The sequence below is a fragment of the Dreissena polymorpha genome, chromosome 3 (assembly GCF_020536995.1).
Source record: "Dreissena polymorpha isolate Duluth1 chromosome 3, UMN_Dpol_1.0, whole genome shotgun sequence".
Classification (NCBI taxonomy): domain Eukaryota; kingdom Metazoa; phylum Mollusca; class Bivalvia; order Myida; family Dreissenidae; genus Dreissena; species Dreissena polymorpha.
The window spans coordinates 122,682,740-122,707,450 of NC_068357.1; the positions used below are offsets into that span (position 1 = coordinate 122,682,740).

A 24,711-nucleotide genomic window follows, 5' to 3' on the forward strand; every position below is an offset into this window, starting at 1 on the left:
CTTGTACCAAAGCTTCATATGTACAGGTACCAGGCTGTATACCAGTTTATGCACACAACGTATGAACGAACATTTACCAAAGCTATGTAGCAACATTTTCACAGGTTTGTACCAAACCTATGTACCAACATTTATCAAAAGAGGTGTACAAAGTTCTGTACAAACATGTACCCTAGATATGAACTAATACGAACCAAAGCTCGATATCAAAATGTACAAGTGTTATTTAATAAAACTACACGAATGTTTTTTGAACATGTACCAAAGTAATGTATTATCATTCCCATCTAACAAAGCTTAAGGTTATTAGTTACTCGGCATTTTACTGATATCGTATTGATGGTGTTTAAACGGGTTAGTATATTCATATTGGGAGAGAGCGTACACATTTTTTTCTTTTTTTTTGTATTCAATATAAGGCAAACAATGTATACATGTTTATGATCATAAAACAAAGTGATACCATGTTGCAGCAATAATGTTCAAACATGTTATACAAGATATGCTCATATATACTTGTTTGACCTTGTGGTTTCCTGTTGATAAAAAAAGGTTAATATGTATTGTTTTCTTTGGTCGTTTGTGATTTTTAAGAAAAAAAAAACAAAAGAATAATTATGAATAAGGATGAGTTGCATAAAGTGGGTAGAAAGCATACTTGACTTGTTTATGAAAGTTTAATGTGTTTTCATTTTTGTTCAAATATATGAAGTGTATCATTGTTTTGGGCTATTTCTTTTTCAACGTGAATCTTCAGTTTCAATAGTTGATAAAACAGTTCATTGTAGGTTTTTGTTTTCTGTATTTTATGCTGAATATAAAATATTTCATTAATATAATTATGTAAGTCACAGCGTTATTAACCTCCTGTATTTTGAAGGTATATACCCCTAAACTGATGTCTGAGAGAGATTGTTTAACATTTAATTGTTGTTTCTCTAGAAAGGTTGTCAATTGATTCCATAGAGATTGAATATGTTTACACTCCCAGAAAAGGTGTTCTATTGTTTTAATATGTTCACTACACATATCACATAGATTTGTGTTGGATAGGTTGCACTTAAAAAGATATTTATTTGTAGCTATGATTCTCTGGATGTATTTATATTGAAACTTTCTCAGTGTGCTATCAGTAGTTGATTTATATGGCATGACAAATATTTGTTTCCAATTAAGTTCTTTTTCTCCAAGAAGGTTTTGCCTTTTAGTTTGAGCTTTTGGAGATTTCGGCAGGGTTTTTAATTTGAAGTGTGTAAAATATTTTGTTCGTTTTGTTTTGTTTTGCAGTTATGTTTTCTACGAATGTTTTTTGAGTACATGGTGTGTTATTTGTATTGGTAGCAGCTTTAATATGTATGGGTATACTTTTGATCAATGTGTAGTACATCAGGAAATTACTTGTAGGTATTCCGTATATGTAGCATAAGTTTTCAAAAGAATTGATAGAAGTCGTTTATTCTGTAGTCGTACAATTTATGTACATATTTATGTTTTGTTCAAACCAATGTTTATAGAAAAACGTTTTATTATTAGTAGTTATATCTTTATTGTTCCATAAAATGATGATTTACTGTTTATTTTAGGTTTCTAAATTATGAGTAACTTTACACCATGCCGATAGAACATTTTTGGTTAAAATTTCGTCTATGATATTATTGTCGAGATTACATTCAAAAAGTAAGCAGTCACCATATGTTTTTAGAATTTTCTGGTATAATAATTTCCATTTACCCGTATTGGTATTATCTAAATATCTTTTCATCCAACTTCATTTGATTGCATTCAGGAATGAATCGATGTCCGTTAGTCTGATACCTCCATGTTCTACTGGTTGAATTAATTGAGTTCGCTTAATTTTATCAGGTTTACCGTCTCATATGAAATTAAATATTTCTGATTTTATATCTTCAATAATATCATTTGATGGGTTATGGAGAACTGTTAGTGTGTAAATTAATTTAGGACCGGAGCGCAAACATTTTCAACACGGTGTTTTTTCCGACTAGTGTTAGTTTACGATGCTGCCATGATTTTAAACAAATTTTAAATTTTTGTAAATTAGGCAATATGTTTTTTAGAATTGTTTCATTTTCATTGTTTGTAAAGATTATTCCTAACGTTGTTGCTTCATCTTATGTCCAGTTGCATTTTATTTCTTTTTTAAGATGAATGTTAAATTGTTTAAATTTACCTACTCTTAGCACAGTGCATTTACTTTTGTTTAGGTAAAGACCTGATGCCATTCCAAAAAGCGTTAGCGATTCTATAAGGATATTGAATGAGACACTACTGTGATTTAAAAAATAAGTTACATCGTCAGCAAATAGGGACTGTTTAATTTCTCCATCAGGTTCTAGCGATATTCCCTTTTTATGTTTATTTGATTGGATATAGTGTGATATATACTTGATGCATATAATAAATAGCGAGGATGAAAGTGGACATCCTTGTCTTACCCCTCGTTTAATGTAATAACTGTTTGAGAAGAAGCCATTGTTAATAATTATGCTGTTAATATCGGTATAAGAGAACGTACAAATACAGCTTTATAATTCATGCTGTACATTATGTACATTAACATATTCGAGTAAAATTGACATTGACACGCACACGGCGCGGCCTGGCATACGGTTTTGTGATTATTGATGTTCAGTGATCAGGAATGTGTCAACGAGTAAAAACTGTAGTATGTCATCATACTGAAGTACAACACCAGCTGGTATATTCACTTTGGTTTGTAAAGACGATTGGTCTGTGTAATAGTTTATTTTTCAGCAAATTGCAACATGTTTATTCTGCTCTTTACAACAATTTTGCATTGAACCTCCAGAACTGCGGATAGTTTTTTTGATAGAGAAAGTGTTCAACACGTTATACAACATGTATTTAAAAAAATGCATAGATAATATAAAAACATAAACACAATGGTGTAATGCAATCAGAGATAAAGAAATCAGAACAAACATTAAAAATGCTAAAGTTATCTGTATGATGTTTGTATTTTTTGTTTTGAAGAAATAAGAAAAAGAAAACAAAGACATTTTCCATTGTGTATTTGTATACGACCAAGAATGTATAAATTGTACTAACATATGAAAAAAAGGCATAGTGAGAAACATTAATAGATGCATTTAATGAAATATGGACATTTTTCAGTGTGTATGGATAATCAATTATGTATAAATGATGTATAAATTGTAATAACATATCATAATCAAAGGATTGTAAATTATTTTTTTAAACTGAATTTTTTTCTCAAGTTATAACATTCATATTTTATGTATTTCTTGGCTCCTGCTATGCTTGGAATAAGTTTATTCGTTTTACACTTGTATAAGTATAGCTTTAAAAACAAAATAATATTATTTATGGTTCTAGCAGACTTTGATAAATATCCATGACAAAAAATTGTCTTATCAATGAATGGAAAAGATTTTCCTGGTTACATTTCGTCAATAACTGTTTTAATTATCCAACATTCCTAGAATAAATGTTATAAAGTTTATTTCTTTTTTTGCAAAAAGAACATAATGTATCATCAGTGATTTTTATTTTATTTAAGAGACAATTTGTTCCAAGTATTCTGTAAATTATTCTGTATTGGAACCACTGAACTTTTACATCATTGGTTATTAAAAAAGGTAGCTCAAATATGCAATTCAATTCTTGTCCATTTATTGTGGCATTAAGTTTAGCACACCATTTAGCTTTAACTGTTGGTTGTTCATTATTTTCTTTTAAAATGGTGTATAGTCTCTTTGCTCCAGATTGTTTTTTTCAGTAGAAGTTGTAATAAAGGGGGCAAAAAGGGTTTCATAATTTGTTGGGTGGGACAAGATCTAGAACATTTTTTTCATAAACTCATCTATTGCTCTTTTCACCCCTGCATAATGAATGAAATTTATGTTCACATCATACATTTTATTTATTTTATGTACAGAATTAAAGGTTCCATTTTTAATTAAATCCCCTATACAATGAATTCCAGCATCAATCCATGACTTTAAGAAAAACTGTTATTTCCTATCAATATGTTTGGATTATAGAAAAGTGTATAAAACATAAATTTTTCTGTGTTTAATTCTTATTTATTACAGTAAAGTGAGAAGCTTTTTAAAACATCTATACAAAAAAGATTGGAAATTCTATTAGATATAGTTAAAGCGTAATGATAAATGCAATTAAAGAGTTCATAAGTATCAAAATACAGTTTTGTGATATCTATCCTAGTTCCCCTAAAGGATTTAAGTATTTGTAACCAGGTAAGTTTCAATGCTGGAATAAATGCATCCAAATTGATCATTTTTAAACCTCCTTCATTATGTTCCTTAACTATTTTTGTGAACTTTATTTTACTATGCCCTCCCAAATAAAACTGAGAATAGAAGATTTTATTGAATTCAAAATGGTACTGGATGGGTTGGGCAATGATATGAACAGGTGATTGAATAATGACACAATAAGTGTTTTTACAATAACAATCTTTCCAATTGGTGTTAAAATTCTTCTCTTCCAATTTTTCAGAATGTTTTGCATTTTAACAACTTTTTCATCGTTATTATTTTTAACATTTTTGACAGGAAATTTCTTCCAAGCATTTTTTTAAAAGCTTTATTGCATCCAATTTAGTTTCATTTAGGGCTTGTTCGGTGCCGTCTAATAAAATAGTAGTATTATCAACAAAATGGGACAATTTATGTTCAATGCCCTGAATGGTTATACCTTTATATTCTTGTTATCTCTCAATACAAGTGACAAAACTTCGGCACATAGGATAAAAATGTAACATGATAGGGGATCTCCTTGCCTGCAGCCCCTTTTAATAGGGAAAAAGTTAGATAAGTAACCACACTGAGAAACGGCTGATTTAGAATCTTTATATAAAACCTCAAATCAACGTTTTATGTCTGGATCGAAAATTAAAGAGGGGAAGTGTATTTTGTACAAAGGCCCATGCCAATGAATCGTATGCCTTTCCAAAGTCAATTAGGAGAAGTAAGCCTGGGATCTCATTTTCTTCAGTATAGTGCATAATGTCATAAATTAACCTAGTATTTTCTCCTTTAGATGTATCTCCCTTTTATAAAACCCGTCTGGTCGTTATGAATTAACTTGTCAATCAATAATTTAAATCTATTAGCTATTACTCCAGAGTCAATTTTATAAACAGTATTTAGAAGAGTAATAAGACGCCAGTTGTTTTTTTATATTAAGTCTAGATTTATCACCCTTTGGAATACAGAATATGCTACCTTGAGTTTGTGTTACAGATACATGTCCGCAATTAAAAGCTTCATTTAAGGATCTTACAACAAAAATACCGATTTTTTTCCAGAACATTTTATAAAATTCTGCACTGAAGCCAGAAAATGCGAATATTACTATTTTAAAAGTATCGATTATTGTTCCCGCGATCTCTTCGTTATTTTCCTACAAGTCGTTTGAATCTAAATCATTGACAGCGATTCATAGCGGAATATGATTCGTTATGATCAAACTTATCGACGCAATTAACTATTTAAAATGATCTACATTTTTGAAGCCATCGGGTTGAATAGACCGAAAACGCTAAGTATATACAGGGAATTTCACGGCCATACATGGTTGTCTGTGACCATAGTGATTCAAGCTTTTCTCTCCTGTTCGAAATGCTTCATCGCAAATAACGAATTATTAACAGACGTAATAACACACCAAAGCAAAAAGTTCACAAGCCAGTGAAAGTTTAAAGAATCCTTTCATTTGCATGAGCATACCTTCTCCTCTGCGTTGGTTGTCGCTGTCAATATTGACGATTAAGCACACGGGCATGTAAGCGTATTGAGAATATATGACAACTTTTTTAAAATTGCAAATTAGATTTTGACATTGTCATTTAAATAAGGATTTAAATAACTGTAAATTATCAGATTTCCATAAACATATTTGCCAGACTGACTCTTCATATTCGGGATTGTTGTAAGAAAGTAATTTGCCTGTACAATATTTACATGGTCTATTTTTAACCAGATTTTCCGAAGGAAAAAAAATGGTACTCAGATTGGCGAATGTCGGCGGGCGGGCTGGTGGGCGGGCTGGCGGGCGGGCGGAACAACCTTGTCCGGGCCATAACTTTGTCGTTCATTGTGAGATTCAAAAACCATTTGGCACATTTGTTCACCATCGTTAGACGGTGTGTCGCGCTAAAGAATTACGTCTATATCTCCAAGGTCAAGGTCACACTTTGAGTTCAAAGGTCAAACATCGCCATAAATGAGCTTGTCCGGGCCATAACTATGTCATTCTTTGTGAGATTTTAAAATCATTTGGCACATTTGTTCACCGTCCTGTCGCGCGAAAGAATTACGTCAATATCTCAAAGGTCAAGGTCGCCACGACTAAAATAGATTGATTTTGAAACAAGGGGTGTAACTATGAACAATCAGTTACAATGCACATTTTGAGTTGTCTCCCTTTATCAGACTTTTTTCAAATTGAAAACCTGGTTTTGTGACATTTTTGTCCCTTGTTAGTTGTGTAACTGTGGGTATTCATTGATTTAATTTGCAATATGTGTACTTTATGACTTTTTTTATATATCACAAAAATGACACAGAAAACAGATAGCAGCTGATACACTGTTATGACGCCGTCTCCTGTCGTCCTGGTTAGAGAGCAAGTACATCAGTGATACAGACAATCACTCGTAAAACTGTATCGCAACTTTTGAAATTGCCTAAGAAACATTCAAACCATACAACTAAAATTTAAATATTAATATATTTTTGGTGAAATAGTTGCTTATATTTAAGGACAATAATATACAATCATATGTTGACATTTGAAATCTTTATATCTACTAGTATTTATTATGGGTATTCTCAAAACGGCCCTTGGAAGAGCAAAAGCCTTTGATAAACAATGTGCAGCATTCTAGCATGACCGTTCGGAACGTTAAACAAATGATGTGTTTATTTATTAAATGATTTTGTTTGAAAAGATAAATAATCAAAACGCTGATAGCGTAGAAAGGCAGATTGCAAGCAGTGAAATTACATTAAGGTAACAATGAACTTTCATTCAAACTTTGCCCAAACCCGTCGTTTTATTAAATACACTTTATTTTATGCTTTCCGGTGGTTTATAGAGAAATAGCAGTGAATTAAAACTGATAATTTCACTGTTTCAAACAGTGAAAATTAACAGTGAAAATTATCCATAATTGTCACTGTTTACTGTGAAATGACGTCATTGTTTTGGACGAAATGACGTCATTATCCCGTGGAAAATCGGTTTTAATTCACTCGTGATCATAGAAAATATTATTTTCTATCATCGGTCGTGAATTAAAATCGATAATCCACCGAATCCAACAAATATCCTCTATATAACCATACATGCTCTTTTTGACATACGTACAATTAAGGTAGTAATTAACGTCCATTTTAATATTGGAGCGAAGATTCACTGGATGGTTTAAAACTCACTCAAGGAGATCCTTCTTTTGATAAATCATTAATGTTGAGACGGCAGGCCTTTTTAAGTAAAAGTGAGTTTGCTTGTTTCGTTTGTTTTGCTTGTTACCGCTTAAAATACTGTTACATTTGATCGCTTTATCAGATTAGTTGACGTGAACCATACTGGTACGTATTCTGAAAATTATTTATTTATTTACCCCGTGTTACACCATTACCTATCTGCAATAATTAATTTAATTCAATTAAAGTTATACGCAAGTTGTTAAAGTCGTATATCTTTGAAGGTTTGGTATTAGAACTTTAAATGTATTCATAAACTCATTATAATTGTGGCATGAAGCGCAACATTGAGCCTTATAGCCACATTTCACATTTTCAGTTCGAACATATTATTGTATGAAGATGTTATTACGTGTGTTGTTGATTTATTGAAACAAAGTAAGAAATTCCTGTTTTATCGTGATATGTCATTCTGATATTGACATGATAAAGATATAATGCATTCTGATTGATTGCGGGCATTATTTTGATTGTGATGTTCATTTACTAAAAGTTCAACTATAACGAAGAAGAAAATAAGTATTCATCATCATTATTACATTAAGGACCTATAATAAAACCGCAGATTTTGACAAACTACGGATAGCATATACATGTATTTGTAATCTCAAGATAACTTGTTTTCAAAACACAATATTTCCAATCATAAATAATACTACACAAGAAAAAGTGTTGTTAATAACTATACTAACCGCTCACTTCAATACCTGAAATACTAACTTCTTTCAGCTTTTTTCAGGGGGATTGCTTGTTGGGTTTAGATAATTGATTTTTAAAATTATATTTATATAGGAACATGTGTGGATCACATCTTTTATGTGTCAGAAACAATCAAGTCATTATTAACAAGTAAAAAATGAAATCCATATATTGCAATAACCATGAATTTATTAAAGCATCACCTGTTACCTAATGTGATACTAATACCATATTTAAAAAAAGCTTCCATTAAGGTATATCTCGCTAGTATAATTGTTTAGGAAAGTTTGGATTCAAGTGCCAAATCTTGATCAGTCGAAAACAGGGGGAAGTTTAAAACATTTTTTTTCGCGTATTATGATTGAATATATTATTCTCCTTATGATTGGATTCATTTATTAGGTTGAGCTAGTCACTACAATGGATTTCATTATAATTAAGTTGTTTGCTTTTTAACAAGAGTCAAACGTTCACTGCTTGAATTGCATAAATACGTTGCTGAACAAGGCGTTCAATAAATTGATTCATGCCTGCTTAGATACTCGAAGAATGACCCAAATCACTAACGTGACAATCATTTAATCTACCATTGTAAATATGTGCTGTTTTGATTAATTATTTGTTCGTTTGTAAAGCCATTTCAAGTCTATGATAAAGAACATTTCCAACATGTTGTACTATTTTCAGTCGAGCATTTAAACAAGCAGAAACAACTCTGCCACTATTATCTGTTTTAAGGTAATATGTATCATTAAGCATCACTATTTGTTACATAAATTTCTGGATAATTGTCGTGCATATCGTAGCCACACGTATTGAAAAACGTTAATACAAAAGCATACATCGCGTCAGTTTAGCAGGATGTATCGGACCGCGTGCACAAGAAGGCTCGTGAACCAATAACGACATTACCGTAACAAGCAATTAGAAGCAAAATAAAGCTCGTAAAGATGTCGACATGGTAAATAAATCTTGCAACCATGCGTTATATATATATAAATGTTTATTGATCTTGGACAGGCCTACCTTTGATCATGAACAGGCCTACCTTAAAGCTTGCAGCTCTTTCTGACGAGGTCATCACCTTGATATATTATATCAAATTACGATTTAGACGATTTGTCTACTCAAAAGGAATATTTGCTGTTTCGGTAGATTGTCGAAATCTACTCACTTGTATCAAGATAAATATTTTTTTATTTTGGTACATTCTCGAATAAAATACTTTTGAAGTACTAAATCACTTAAATTCGCGGGGTTCACATTTCGCGCATCTTGCTTCGCAGACATACTCACGCGGTCTTACACTCGCTCAAAGCCAATTTTGAAACAAAATTCAACCTAAAGTATGCACATTTAGAAAAAACACGCAAATGGAATAACGCCATATTATTGTTTAATGTAATAAACGTGTGTTCTCGCCAGGATTGGATTAGGCAATGCTGGAAAAATATTACGCCCTGTTTTGTATGATACATTTAATCAGGAATAAGGATGTAGCAGTTACATTATAACAATAATATTTTAATTTATTTTCCGATTAATATATTTCTCAGCTCGAAGTACACTGAACTATCAATACAAAATGATAACTATTTAACTGAAACTATATAACATTAACATTAACAATATACCTATATTAAAAAAAATCTTCACATATTCGTTTCAGGATACGCGAATAACTAAAACTGCTTCATTATTTTAATATTTTATTGAGTTGTCATATATTTTTTTGATAATTAAAACAATGTTTAGTCTGTGGTATCAATATTAGATGATAGATAGACGAAATGTTCTGCATCTGTGTTTTCAGTAATAGTCTAAAACGGACCATATCAATCGTGAAATTCCTTACCTAAACTCATTTGGTTATGAATTTGCAATTAAAACAATACTGAAGAATGATATGATAAACTTGAACCAAACACATCTAAACTCAATTTTAAAGTCACTTTGTCAATCATACTTATTAATTGTATTACATCTTCCTTTTTGGCAAGCAGTGTGCAAAATATGCAGAATTGGCCATTTGGCAAACTATGAACGGGTCCTTTATTGGTTTAAAATGCGTTTAATTCTTGGCAGTGTTAAATCATAATTAGACTTTTGGCTGCATAGGTTATCGATGATAATAAAATTTGATGTAAAGACTATGCACTAAAGAAAATGTTCAAACACATATTAATGATGTGTGTATAATGCATATATACAATTAATTACCCTTCAATAGTGACAAATAAAAGGTTGCTATATGTCTGAAGACCGCCTCATGTGGATCCTGTTCGGAGTGAATCAGTTGCTGATGGTTCTGTTTGTGCCGTCGAAGGTGATGCTCTGTTCCAAGCTGCCCTTGTATAAGGCGACATTTACCTAAACAAGAGATGTGTTTGTCAGAAACATAATACCCCCTTCTGCGCCGCTTTGAAGCCATATTTTTGACCTTTGACATTGAAGGATGACCTTGACCTTTCACCACTAAAAATGTGCAGATCCATGAAATACACATGCATGCCAAATACCAAGTTGCTATCTTCAATATTGCAAAAGTTATGACCAATGTTAAAGTTTTCCGACGGACGGACAGACGCCATATATTTGACCTTTGACCTTGAAGGATGATGTTGACCATGACCTTTCACCACTCAAAATATGCAGCTCCATGAGATACACATGCATGCCAAATATCAAGTTGCTTCATTCAATATTGCAAAAGTTATGTCCAATGTTAAAGTTTTCGGACGGACGGACAGACTGACTGACGGACAGTTCAAAAACAATATGCCACACTTCGGGGGCATAAAAATTGACATGCATTACAATATTTAACCGTCTATTTAACATTAACTATGATATAGTTTGTAGGTCGGAAAAAAAGTATCCTAAATATAAAATAATTTTTTTTCTCTACTTAAGAAGTTAAACCTTGAAATGATCACATGCTCCCAATCCGCAAAAATATTATGCCTGAAGGCCCTTCCCCTTGGATGTTTCAGTTCGTTTCTCGTCTGGGGCTCATGTCTTCTTAGTTGTTGATGGTTCCGGTTGAGGACCAATCGGATTGTCTGGAAAACCGCATCAATACAATATTGAGAATACTAGTTTATGTTTAACAAAGATGAGCTTCGCTCTGGGAAAACATGGGTTTAATGCATGTGCGTAAAGTGTTATCCCAGATTAGCCTGTGTAGTCCACACAGGCTGAACAGGGACGACACAATCTGCCTTAACTGGATTTTCACTAAGAAAAGACTTCATTGAAACCAAAAAAAAAAGTTAGAAGGGGAAGGTTTCCTCCCTGTTTTTCCTTTGCAGAATGCACAGGTTAATTGGGGACGATAGCTTATATAAAAAATAATATATATATATATATATATACATATATATATATATATATATATATAGGACTTTCACCAATTTACTTTCAAAATACCAATACAATAAAATCAATGTGATCAACAGTTGGAGCATCTTTTCACAAATTTGTAAAATTGTACATTTATCCAAGGGACACACTATGCACCAATTGTTTTTGATTTGATTATGCTTTTTCATGAAATACACGATAGTGACACCCTATTGGCGAGTTGACTGTACGTGTAATGTTGAATCGTCTGCGTAAAGATCAATTGTTGAGTTTTGAACGAAGGATGGGATGTCATTAATGTAAACAAGAAATAAAATAGGCCCAAGTATAGAGCCTTGTGGGACACCGGTTTTGATATACTGAAACGACGATGTTTTGGAACCTATTTTTATACACTGTCTTCTATTAGAAAGACAAGATTTCATCAAAGCAAGAGCATTGTCAGAAAAATGGTACATTCTGAGTTTTTCAAGTAAAGGGTCATGATCTACTAAATCGAATGCTTTCCGGAGATCCAGGAAAATTGATGCGACCAGAATCGATATACTGTAACCAAGAATCTTCAAGGCGAATCATGGATGTTTGACAGGAATGATTTGGGCGGAAACCAGATTGGTAACTGTGGAGTAGTTCATTCTTTTCAAGATATGATTTAAGTTGATTTGTAATGTGTCTCTCAAATATCTTCGAAATTGTTGGGAGAATAGAAATTGGTCTATAATTGTTAAGATCACTTTTATCTGCACCTTTGTATTGGCAAAACATATGCATCTTTAAGCTGGTCAGGAAAAATTCCAGCATTTATACAATTATTAATAGAATAATAGAAGTAATCGGACCTACAATGGTTTCCTTAACAATATTTGAGAGTTTTAGCGCCAATATTGTCTATAGCGGCAGCTTAAGATATTTTGAGAGAGTCTATTATTTTCCGAACGTAAAATATCGTAATCTGAGGAATGTCAAATACATTCATTGCTAATTTTTTGGTCTAAAAATGTTTAAAAAGTTTATAAATGTTTGGGTCATATTTTCTTTTCGAAACTAAAAAAAGAGTGAGTGAAGTTTGTGGCTTTGTTAAGGCATTAAAGGCTCATAAAAGAGGACGATCCGTAATGATTACCGAAATTTAAATATTTTTTTCATATTTTATTTATAAAGGTTATCAAAAATATATATATATAGGCTATTGGACATTACCATAAACACATGAGCAATACAACTTGTTTTGAGCTCAAAATACAGTGTCCTCTAAGTCAATTGTGTTTACAAACAGTTTATTTACATCGCTGTTTACTCGTGATGGAGCAACGCTCCGGTGACTCATGTCACCAAAAATATATCGTTGATTTTCATCGTTTTCCGGTATCACTAACGAAGTAGGTCTCTTCAAAATGGTTAAAACGTTTATAGTGATCTAAAAAGTTACTTTCTGCTGGTAAAAAGTTGTTAAAAATAGAATTAAAATTGAATTTTCTTTCGGCTATTTTTAGCATGCGTCACAGCTTTGAGGCTACACACCACGTTAGTTGCAAAGTTGTCAACATTTATGCCAATTATGAAACGGGTATATCTTCCATAATTCTTGACAACGTTGCACCTTAGCTGTGTTATCATTTTTTATGCAAGAGTAACTGAAATCCGGTAAAAATTAGACAAGTTTATATGCATAATAATTGGATTAGTCACCTTTTATGAGCCTTTAAGAGTATCCCATAGATGCTGAACTGATGCATTTTCCTTCACTGATTGGTTATAAAACTGCCTTTTACTTTTTCTTTTTAGGAATGTTACATGATTTCGCTGTTTCTTGTATTCATCTATTTTATGATGCTTTTTTAACCAATCGCGAATTTTGATTTCGTGTCTAATTTCCGCTGTAAACCAACTGGGTAGACGATCAGATTTTATTCTTTTTGTTTCTAATGGTGCGTTAACGTTAAGCGCTTCATTAACTTTATTTATTAAATAACTAAGGGAAGTATTTGGATCTGCTATTGTTTCAACATGTTCTACATTTGACATTAACAAATAATTTTGCAAGTTTGATTCATTGGCATTTTTTGAATTGCCTATATTCCTTTGTTAAATGCGTGTTTTAAGATAGTTTATAACGTATCTTTCGCGTGAAACACACTGGAAAGTGGTCACTTATACTATAGGACGATACAAACATTTCGATGATTCGATCCGGACGATTAGTATACAAACGATCAATTATGGTGTTTGATGTTTTTGTTATTCGTGTTGGTTGCCTGACCATTTGTTGGAATCACAAAAGAAGACCATTTATTATTACTAAACACATCTTTGTCAGAAAGAAAATGTATTTTAAAATCTCCTAATATATAAAATTCTTTATTCAATAAGTTTTTAAAATTAGATTCATATGTCGATATCCATTCAATTGTAGAATCCGGTGGTCTATATACACAGTTTATTAAGAATGATTTTGTTTGAGGAAACATGATGAACTGATAAAATCATCAACAACTTTCTGTTCCGTGTCTCTTTTCCTTTGCCAGTAACATGCGTATCTTTAAATCGAGTAGCTGCTTCTGAAACATAATATTGCATCAATGACTGATTCTTAATGAATAATCAAAACTGAAAGTAAAACTGAATTCATAATTTTGATTTTTTTACGCCATAATAATATGATGATTAGATATTATACAAACAAATTAAGGCCAGTATTGTTGATTTTCTGTAGATATAGATGCATATTGTATTCTGAATTCATTTATATAGAAAATGTCTAATTAATACATTTTAATTTTCAATAACAGATTTTCAAAGCTTGTGTTTGAACATAATGCTTGAAATGCTACATAATTATATGAAAACAATGTTTATTAAAGCGTTACAAACATATGTATTTCTTATTATTGTATAAAACAAAGCAAATGTTTTTGCACATTTGTAATAAATATTAATTACTTATTATTTTTCAATAAATAGTATTTATGTTTTTTTGTTATTATCTTATAATTCAAGTGGTTGATTAATTATAAATAATTTTAATAAGTTTTAATTTGATGCTCGTGTCATTTTATAACTTTGTAAATGAAGATTTCCTTAAATGATTGCATTTTTATACGCAAATATTATTGTTGATGAATTGAGCTGTAAATATGATAATTGAATAATAGTATGCAATACATTATGTCGGATTGTTTTTACATTCTTACCTCCCGTTCCTGTTTCTCCACCTTCCCCTTGAAATATTGTATCTGCCAGTACTGAAGTTCTTCTGATTTGGTAGAGAACTTCTCGTCTACCTTTACTGGCCTCTTATTCGAACAATCACTAAAGTTAAAACATGTATGTAATATACACTAGCAATATAAAGGAGTGAAACAAAGCCATTTGTAAGATGAATCATATGTAGTTACAGATATTTTAAATAAAGCATTCTCATCAGCACTTGATCGTTTAATAATAGCTAATATAATAATCACAAACAATATTATAATTGATAGAAGTAGTGAGGTGGGTGTGACAACGACGATGAAAACTTAAGTTGCAAGTTGTTGTATTAGTAAACTACTTTTGGTAGCTGTAACTACAAGTAGTTAAAATAAAACTACACAGTTTACAAAGTAGTAGCAACTTCGTTTAGTATTAGTATTAGTAAATACTAGAATTATTAGTAACTACTACTAGCAGTTGTAGTGGTAGATATTACAAGTAGAAGTAGAAGAAATAGTTGTTTGTTGTAGTAGATGTAGAAGTTTTAGTTGTAGTGATAGATATATTCATGTACGTAGCATCTTTGTTTTTGTGCTTTTCGTAGAAACTACTATATTTTTTAACTAGTTTAGTGGTAGAAGTAGTGTTTAAAATGTATTTAAATTATTTTCACTATTATTAGTAATTTTATTATTTTATAATAAAAAAATCCTTACCTTAAATGCTCACTTGATATTTGTATACATGTATTTTATTATTATATTATTAATATTATTTTATATACCTTGACTGCTCCGTTGATTGCACTGATCCCACAGCGGACGCAACTGGCATGTTTGAAAGAAGGTGAAGACCAGCTGTAAAAAAAACAATCAGTATTGTGTGTAACCTTTTTGCTGCTTCTCTCCTTGGAAATTTAACAGTTGTATAGTGATGAGTAACTTAAGGGCGGAGCTAGTAAAAGTTGCATGATAATTAGATTTTGGAAAGGGAAAGTGCGAGGAGATGAAGTGTGGACAAGTTGGACATTAGCTAGAATATTAAAGATGGATTACCAAAATATTGTTCAACAGGTTAAACTGTTTTCTGATAGCGAATTGAAATTGAGTCACCAATTGTAATGTGTAAACGGCACTTTGGGGGCGCCATTGAAATACTGCGTAAATAGCGATACCGCGAGAATACCAATAGCAGCTATAAATAACTCTCTATTAAGGCCTAGACCGTTAACAGATTATTGTTAACTGATTAAATAAATATTACTTGTTTCAATTTGTTTTTTTTAATGAAATAACACATTAATTGTAACAACAAACCAGCTTCATCGCTATCCATTCCTCCTATTATCCCAAGAAATGAAGCCGTATGTTTATCAAGTTCCGATATTGAAACATTCTGGTCATCGGCCATAGCTGCATCGAGCATGATTTCCCATCAGCTTTTCTCGTTTGAAGGTTTTCATATGTTCATTTTTTACTGCATTCCTCTGCAGTTCTCTGCATTTCTACCTCTGGTGCAGAAATATCTTCTGCAATTCTCTGCCATGTTTACTTTTTCATTTTGTTGTTTAAGGTGTTCAAAAAATAATAAGTAAATACTGCAAAACTTTTTTCTTCCTTTTCAAGTTTTTTCCAACTTAAGAATTTCTAAATTACTTAACAGTTCTCGTCTTTCTCTTTACTTCGCGAGAATTATCTGCTGTGTTGAAAGCCATTTGGATAACAGGAACAAGAATTGGATATTTTGATGGATTGTGGGATTTAACACTGACGTACAAGTCTTAATGCTGCATTAATTAACGCTAGCATTAAAGGTGTTTGAGCAACGGGAAAGTATTTGCTGATTGAATTAAGCTGCGTTAGGATACTTCACGGATGTAAATATTAATGGTAAGGTTATTTTAACAATGCTTTTAACAACTGGGCCAAATATATATGTTGCAATATATGTTGTGGAGAGTAAAGTTCAAGCAAACCATGCCAGTCGGGAGAGAGGCACTTGCAAACATAGAAACAACCAATACTTTCAAACCAAACACTTTTTATCATCAAGTATAGATCATTTTTCTGCACTTGACATTTTGTTTGTGACCCTGACCTTTGAAGGTCAAACATGGGTTATGCACGCAAAGTAATGCCCATTTGAGAAAAGGTTCAACTATCTGACATTTGACCTTGAATTGCAACCTTAATTTCGTGCGATACACTCACTCTGTTCACTTTTTCTGACTGCATTTTCTGGGCATCATTAAAAGTTAAAAAAATAATTTCACTTAAGTTACTGTTGTTGCTAAACTTTAATCGGATTCAAGTAATAGGGAGAAAATATGTTCTCCTAAGCAGATCTTAACAATTTTAAAATCAAAGACTAGGAACGAGAAAAAAAATATTCTTACCATTTTTGTCCTCCTCTTCCCAATTTTCAGGCAATGGCTCATCTTCTTTCTCCTTCTTGTCCTCCCTCTTCTTGTTTTCTTTCTTCTTATCATTCTCCTTTTCAGTTGGCGAGTGGATTGTAATCTTTGCCCCTTTTACAATTTTGTCAGAGAAGAAAACAGTAAGTGCTTTTAACGCTGCACTGAATTATTCAATATGTAACTAAGAGTCTGAGAAGATAGTATCCTGAAGACTTCTACATAAGGAGAAACACTTTCTCGAAATAAAATGCACTTGTTACACAAATACACTTTAAAAATTAAATTGCATTTTATCTGCATTTTTTTACATATGTCTTTAAATGCATTATTGTTAAAAAAGGGTTCAGTGAATAAATTGTGCATTTCAGAATCAAAGTGAGCTTTTTCATAATCTTTTGAATTTGGGAGTGCATTTTCTTTGACTTGTTCATGAACGAGTGCTTTTTGTATAAGAGAGTGGATTTCAAAGTGCATACTTGTTTCAAAGTAAGTGTATTATTAAGCATATCATTTCTAGGCCAGAACATATTTTTTATTTGAGAACTAAGGTTACTTTATTTAAAACAAAAGTTGATTTTAGCACATTTTGAGAGCTGTATCATAAAGTTTCCTCAAAATTGAGTGATAAATGTGGCATATAGAGTGGTAAAGAGTTTAAAGTTGACAAAACAAGACACACAACAGACTACGCCACGCATAGGGTGATCACGATAGCTCACCATTAGCACTTTGTGATCAGGTGAGATTAAAACAGAACATCATTAATGTTTATTGATGTTTATTAATCTAAACTAAGCTTTATCAAAGATGTGCTGGCTTGTCAGTCGCAACCTTTAAGTTTTTGAAGCCTCCATCGTTCTCATTTGTTGATCAGAAAAAAATGTTGGTTATTGAGGTAATAACCTACCGTTTGGTGTTCTGATGCGTGGGAATAAAACCACGAGGGCGAAACAACAACCCATTGGTTACTGTATGAAATAAGAATTATTTAAATCTATACTCAGACCTTTTTCAGAGAAAAAAATACCCACATGTGTGTCTGTGACAGCAGTACAACAAACGGATGTACAATGATGTTGGCTTCATTCATAAACATTGAGTGATCGTAGAAATGACGTCGTAGGTATTTTTAAACACTGAGTTTCGTTGAGATGGAGTAATAAATGTGGCCTCCAGAAGGTTTTTCTAAGATATGACCTGGTGACCTATTTTGATGCATGTGACCTCGATTCAAACTAAGCCTAGATTTTGTCATGAAACAACATTGAGGCACTGAAGAACCTTCCTTTGTTACCGTCAATAGAGAACTTGCTTTATGATCACCTACACGTTCAGGTCATTCAGCTGTAAAAGTTTTAGCAAAATCCATCCAGCTTTAAATATGGGACAATAACCATAAATGTCAGGATGGACATACAGACAGTCATGCTTAATGCTACATGCCCACTCCTTTGTGAGGGCAGTTATCTCACCTTTCAGAAAACATTTTAAGTTGAAAAAGTTATTAAGTAACTGTTGTATTTGTACCATTTTTGGCCTGATCTTCCCAGGTGTTAGGTGTTTGTTCATCATCAGATTTTTCTTCTTTTCCCTTCTTGTCCTTCTTCTTCTCTTTTTTCTTCTTTTCTGTCTGATCATCAGCCTGCTTTGCAATGGGCAGGTCAACAGCAATCCTTGCTCCTATCAACATATATGTAGAACACTAGGAAACTGGGCTTAATGCATATTCGTAAGATGTCATCCCAGATTGGCCTGTGCAGTCCACAAGGGCGTATCATAGACGATACTTTCTGCCTTCAAACAATTTTTGTTTAAAAGGGACTTCCTTTTTAAACAAAAATCTTGCAAAGTGGAAAGTGTAAGCCCTAATGAGCTTATTGGGCCTGCACAGGTAAATCTGGAACGATACTTTAAGCACAGGCATTAAGCCCGGTTTTCCAAGAGAGTGGCTCATATTATAAAAGGTTCCAAATTTGAGGGTAATAAAATGGTGCTGGAAAAATGTGAAATAACTTTAGAAAGCAACTCAAAATAATTCCCCTTTAAAAAATTAAGTTTGATAATCATGACAAAGTATGGTAACAAAGCACTATCTAAATTCTACAAAGAAAACTTTCAACCACATAATAATTACATGAATACTTCAGTCATGACTACCTCAGGCAAATCAAAAACATGTATCTTACCCAGTTACAAATAACAATTTTTAATTTGATAATACAGGTCACATGGTGAATATGTATTTTGCTACATTAGGTCAATAATGGTTTAAATTCTGTCATTTGTTTTTAATTTTTTTTTATGAAAGGCAGAAATAAACTTTTTGATTTGACAATAAAAAATTAATTTTTAAAACAAAACAACATTCAATTATCAACATCATTAAAATTATAAACACTGAGAAATCCAAAATACTATTGGGGAAGTGCTTTAAATGTTAGTCAGGTAATCTGCAAGTAGCATATTTATAAACGCCTTATTGTCATGAACCGCCTTAACTTACCTTTCTTACGGTCCATTACTAACTCGAAGTACTTTGGTGGGATGAGTCCATCCTCATTGCCTGGGGAGAGGATCACGTTGTTGGCAGAAACAAAAAACTTGATGCCATCCTCCATGGCTTTCTTGAGATCAATTCTGATGGTGACTTCACACGAGGACCGCATACCTGTTGGTATAATGTGGAAAATGGAATCATAACATATAATGCCAGGAAAACAAACACACTTATAAGAGATAATTAGTGCATGATTGACTCAGAAGATACAGATACATGTATCAGCTACATTGTTCCATGAAAGAATTGATATATTATGAGCTGCGTTCTAAGAAAACGGCTTCATGCATAAGCATATAAGGTCAAGCACAGTATGTACAGGCTAATCAGTTAAAGCGCTTGCCGCTTACATGGAATTTTTCTTTTAAAGTCAGTCTCTTCTAAACAAAAATCTAGTCTAAGCGGAAAGTGTCATCGCTGATAAGCCTGTGCAGTCCGCACAATCTGGGACGACTATTTGCTCAAATGCATTAAATCCATTTTTTTCCATTTTTCAGTAAACCCAGTTTACAAGGCTCAAATATGAGATATCCTCTGGGTAAGATGAACTTCTTAATTATTCAACAAAAGAAAGCTTCATAACATAAAGGTTAAAACAAATCTATGATCACATTATTGCTTATAACAATTGCTTTCAGGGAACGTACTGAATGCCCCTGCTGTTTTGAACTAAATGTGTTATCTTGACCTTAAAAGTTGGAGACAACAGACAAGTTTTTTTAATTTAGCGAACAACAGAAATCTCAAGTGTCCCCTAGTGTGTCACGTAAAGCAAATGAAAGCATGTTGTAACGGAATTTATCATTCAGATTAAAATGTCCGTTACAACATGCTTTCATATGTTTTACAAATTGTAATACCTTCAATACTTATGAATTTATGCTCTGCACATGAAATTAACAAATGAATATCTTCGATTCTTGAAAAGTTATGCTCCATGCAAGAAACTAACTATACACATAAGCAGTAACTCGTAGTCTGTTCAGGTTTTATGCTGTTTGCTGCTCATCAGTATCTAAGGGTTGAAATAAAGCCTTTAAAACTTGAATCTAGCAAGAAAGGCCTTTCATTTAAAGTAACTTTCTAGGGTCTACAAACACGTAAAAATATGTATCTAAGTTGTAAAGGGTTAAATCTCTTCAAATATTGCAGAGTAAATCTTTTCCCAAGAAGCAAGACAGACAGACGATGGGTAAGTCAAACGATGCATTTACTATGTGCCTCCCATCGGGGGAATAAAACAACATTTGAGACGAGTAAACTGTAATTACCCTTTACCACTTAGATACGAATTTTGACGCATTTGTAGTCACTTAAAAAGTAAAATGTAATTAAAGACTTTTCTTACTGGATTCAAGTTTGCAATGCTTCATTTCTGACCCTTACATATTGATGAGCAGCAAACAGCATAAAACCTGGACGAACTGCGAGTTACTCACATGATGTTCTGGTTTTATGCGGTTTGCACATAGACATTTGTGTTTAGGTGGGAAAGGGTTAATCTTGAGAAGGGGCATGGCATTGGCGATATTTTTCCTTTTTTATAAAGTACGCATAACAGGTGCTTTCCCAGTTGAGGAAAAACTACAAAATTCATAATCGCCATTAGAAAAATTCCCAAACAGACGGCTTTTTTTGTGTTAAGTTCATTCCGAAAGAGCATTATCGGCAAGTGAACAAATAAAATGAGCACTGAAACTGAACATTTTTAACCAAAACGCATGTCAATTAATATTTAAATTGGTTTGTGTAATGTATACCATGCAATTAAAAAGACCCATAATTCCCAATCTGATGATTTGACGACCCAAAATTTCCCACTTTCAGGGTTTTGTTTGCAAAAAAAAAACGCTGAGCATAGAATGCAAGATCATTGGACCAAGTTGATTACCAGACATGTGACTGTCATGTTAAAATATGTGTCAATAGCGATAGTAAATACAGTCAATATTCTATAGAGATTTAAAAAAAGCATAACTTTTACAAACCAGCCTTACTCTGGGAAAACATGGCATATGTAAAATGTCGTCAAATGTTAGCCCGTGCAGTCCGCACAGGCTAATGAGGGACCTAACTTTACTCCTTAACTGTATTTTTGAAAATAAGAGACTTTCTTTGTACAATAAACAACATAAAAACCGAAAGTGTCGTCCCTGATTAGCATGTGCAGACTGCAGATATGTTTCAAACAAGTAGAAATTGCTCACCACTGGTGACGCAATTATCGCCTGGTTCTCCCATAGCCATGTGGATGTGATTCCTCTTCATACGGCTCAGGCCCTGTCAGATTAAACAAGAGTGCCAAGTTGTCACAAAAGACAGCTGTTTGAAGGTCTGTGTAACATTATCTGTGAAGGATGTATTAATTTGTTGTTAAAATGTAAGCACAGAACATAATTCAAGAGCAATAATTATGAACCTCCTTCAAAACAAATTGGTTTGATGGTTACTTCTGAGGAGAGCAAGACGACTATTGACTTTAAGGTCAACACGTATAATGTCAAATTTAAAGTCTACATATAACTTGAGAGCTTTTTCACAGACGTGACGAATATCCCCACATGCCGCATTGACACAGAATATTTTTTCATGTTGTCTTCACAAAAAAGAGACACCATGCTTAATGTTTTAAACGCACTAAGTGATCCCGTGACCTAGTTTTTGATCCGGCATGGCCCATGTTCGAACTTGACCTACACATCATCAAGATACAACTTCTGACCAAGTTTGGTGAAGCTCTGATGAAAACTACTTGAATTAGAGAGCGGACACTTAATACGGACCGACCGACCGACCAACAAGCTCACTCCTATATACATAAAATCGTTTTATCAGTTCAAGTCCGTTCTTATCCGTTTAATGTCCGTTTCAATTCCGGTGAATCCGTTCCTTGTTCGGAGATGTCCAGTGACATCCGTTCCGTCCGTTGAGAAGTTTTGAGCATGTTCAAAATTTTGCACCGGATAAAACGGACAGAGACCTCCGTTTAATGTGCGGTCTTCATACGTTAGTTTGCGGTTTGTTCGGAACCCGTGCGTTATATCTCCTGTAGGTATCCGGTTTATGTCCGTTTATGTCCGGTTGTCCTGGTCCACCACCAGACAACTACCGGACTAATACCAGACTTGCAACGGATAAACTGCACCGTTCCGGACACCTAACGCATGTTCAACAGATAATAACGGACAGCTAACGTATACAAAAGTGCGAGAAGTGTGGCGGAACAAAACTGTTGACATACATTTAACCGTAATTAGCCTGTGGCTTGAAGTATCATTCCATTTTGGAACGCTTTTGAGAAGGACATGTGCGATTGAGTGTCGTGCTCGCATTCAATTAGAGTGTCAAGCCACCCTCGTGCAGGCTCAGATTGGCCTTTTGGATGCTTATCTGGTCATGCTCCAAGATCGGCCTTTTGGATGCTAATCTAGCTGGCCATGCATCGTCTTGATCAAAAGAGAGCAAGGAGACGGAGGCAGCGCAGATGGTGGATCAGGGCTTGGCTGGACCCCGAGCGGAGGCGTCAGTTCGGTCTGTATGACCAACTTATGGTCGAACTACGACGAGAGGACCAACGCGCATTCATCAACTTCACGAGAATGCCACCCGAGATTTTTTATGAGATTCTCGCACGAGTGGGCCACGGATAACAAAACAGCGCAACAACTACAGACTTCCAATTGAACCAGGGATGAGGCTAGCAATTGCGCTGCAGCATATTGTGTCTGGTTCATAGTACCGTGATATGCGATTCGGCTGGAGGGTACCCTACAACACTATTTCTCTTCTCGTGCCAGAATTAAGTACCACTTAATTTACTATAGTGTTAAAATTAATTTTAAAAGGCTTCTGTTAGTCATTTTAATATATTTATATATTTTAATGTCTACTTCTATCATCATTTTATATGAATTGCATTGTGTTTAGTTATTGGTAAAGGATAAAAGGCAAATAGATGAGTGCGCGCACCACTACAATAACCTCCTATATTGTTTATTAGTACGGTCTTGTGTGCATATCTTGAAATGCACACAGTTATTACCACTGTTTATCAAGTAGTATATTTTTACCTAATCATCCACTCACTATAAGTCATGGATTATCTACTGTGTCATACACTTATAATCCACGCTAGCTTATCATATTGTTATCTGTTACACGTAATGTTTGTAGAGTAGTCATAGATGAGTATGCTGAGGAGGTGATGCCGTGGCAAACAACAGCTGCCGATTGGATGCGAATAGCGGACGGCTTCAGGGACAGCTGGAATTTCCCCCATACTCTTGGTGTTATTAATAAAATCAAATATATATTTCCTGCAAATGTCCACCAAGATCCGGGTCTACGTATTTTAACTACAAGTAGTACTTCTCCGTTGTCCTGCTAGCTCTGGTGGATTCTGACTACACGTTCGTCTGGGCTGACATTGGAGGCCTTGGTGCTGCATCCAATGCACAGTTGTGGAACGAGTCTGACCTGAAGGCAGCAGCTGAGAACGGAGAACTTGACCTTCCAGAACCTGAAGCTTTTCCACATGATACTGAGGATGTACCCTAATTTTTCATCGGTAAGAAAATATAAAATTGTTCGACCAGCCAAGATTGATTAATTTATTTATTAAATTTTTGGCACAAGTGTACAAATACATTCATGATAAAGAAACAAACAAGCATATGCATTAAAAACAAAGCAAATAAAATATATTATACTTTAAAATATAAATAAAGCATGACATAATATCAAAAAGTCATAAGATTAACAAGGCTATTGTCAAGCAATATGGTCCCTTACCGGTGAAACTCCAACATTTTCAGCAATATTTCTAGTCTATTTGTTGCCATAGCAACCAGAATTCTTGACGTAGGAACAAAATAAAATGACGTGTATAATCTCCATATTGCCATCTGTCTATGTCTCAAGTTTAATGAAAAAATATAAAGAACTTTTAAAGTTATCGCAGGATCCAC

The 24,711-nt window shown here is 33.3% G+C and overlaps 2 protein-coding genes across 2 annotated transcripts in view; both read right to left on the reverse strand.

Moving 5' to 3' along the window:
- The window catches only part of LOC127871281 (uncharacterized), a 102,631-nt gene that overhangs the window by 71,171 nt on the left and 6,749 nt on the right, over positions 1-24,711 (reverse strand). The window lies entirely within an intron of this gene.
- Positions 9,822-24,235, reverse strand: LOC127871283 (pre-mRNA-splicing factor CWC22 homolog). Its single transcript, XM_052414050.1, has 10 exons — positions 24,113-24,235; positions 21,952-22,024; positions 19,691-19,855; positions 18,715-18,867; positions 17,167-17,298; positions 15,556-15,628; positions 14,771-14,888; positions 14,074-14,137; positions 11,139-11,278; positions 9,822-10,586 (listed from the first exon to the last, which is right to left on the reverse strand). The coding sequence occupies exons 2-9, from the start codon at positions 22,010-22,012 to the stop codon at positions 11,229-11,231; spliced, it is 816 nt and encodes a 271-aa protein (XP_052270010.1). The 5' UTR covers positions 22,013-22,024; positions 24,113-24,235; the 3' UTR covers positions 9,822-10,586; positions 11,139-11,228.

What these genes read in the sequence shown, in the direction of transcription:
- LOC127871283 (XM_052414050.1), bottom strand. Translation starts at nt 22,012, where the DNA reads ATGAAGAGGAATCACATCCACATGGCTATGGGAGAACCAGGCGATAAT. An exon ending in GGAAGATCAGGCCAAAAATG is followed by an intron (nt 17,299 to 18,714) that starts GTACAAATACAA and finishes AAATTGTAAAAG; the next exon opens with GGGCAAAGATTACAATCCAC. An exon ending in TGGAGAAACAGGAACGGGAG is followed by an intron (nt 14,138 to 14,770) that starts GTAAGAATGTAA and finishes ATTATGTTTCAG; the next exon opens with AAGCAGCTACTCGATTTAAA.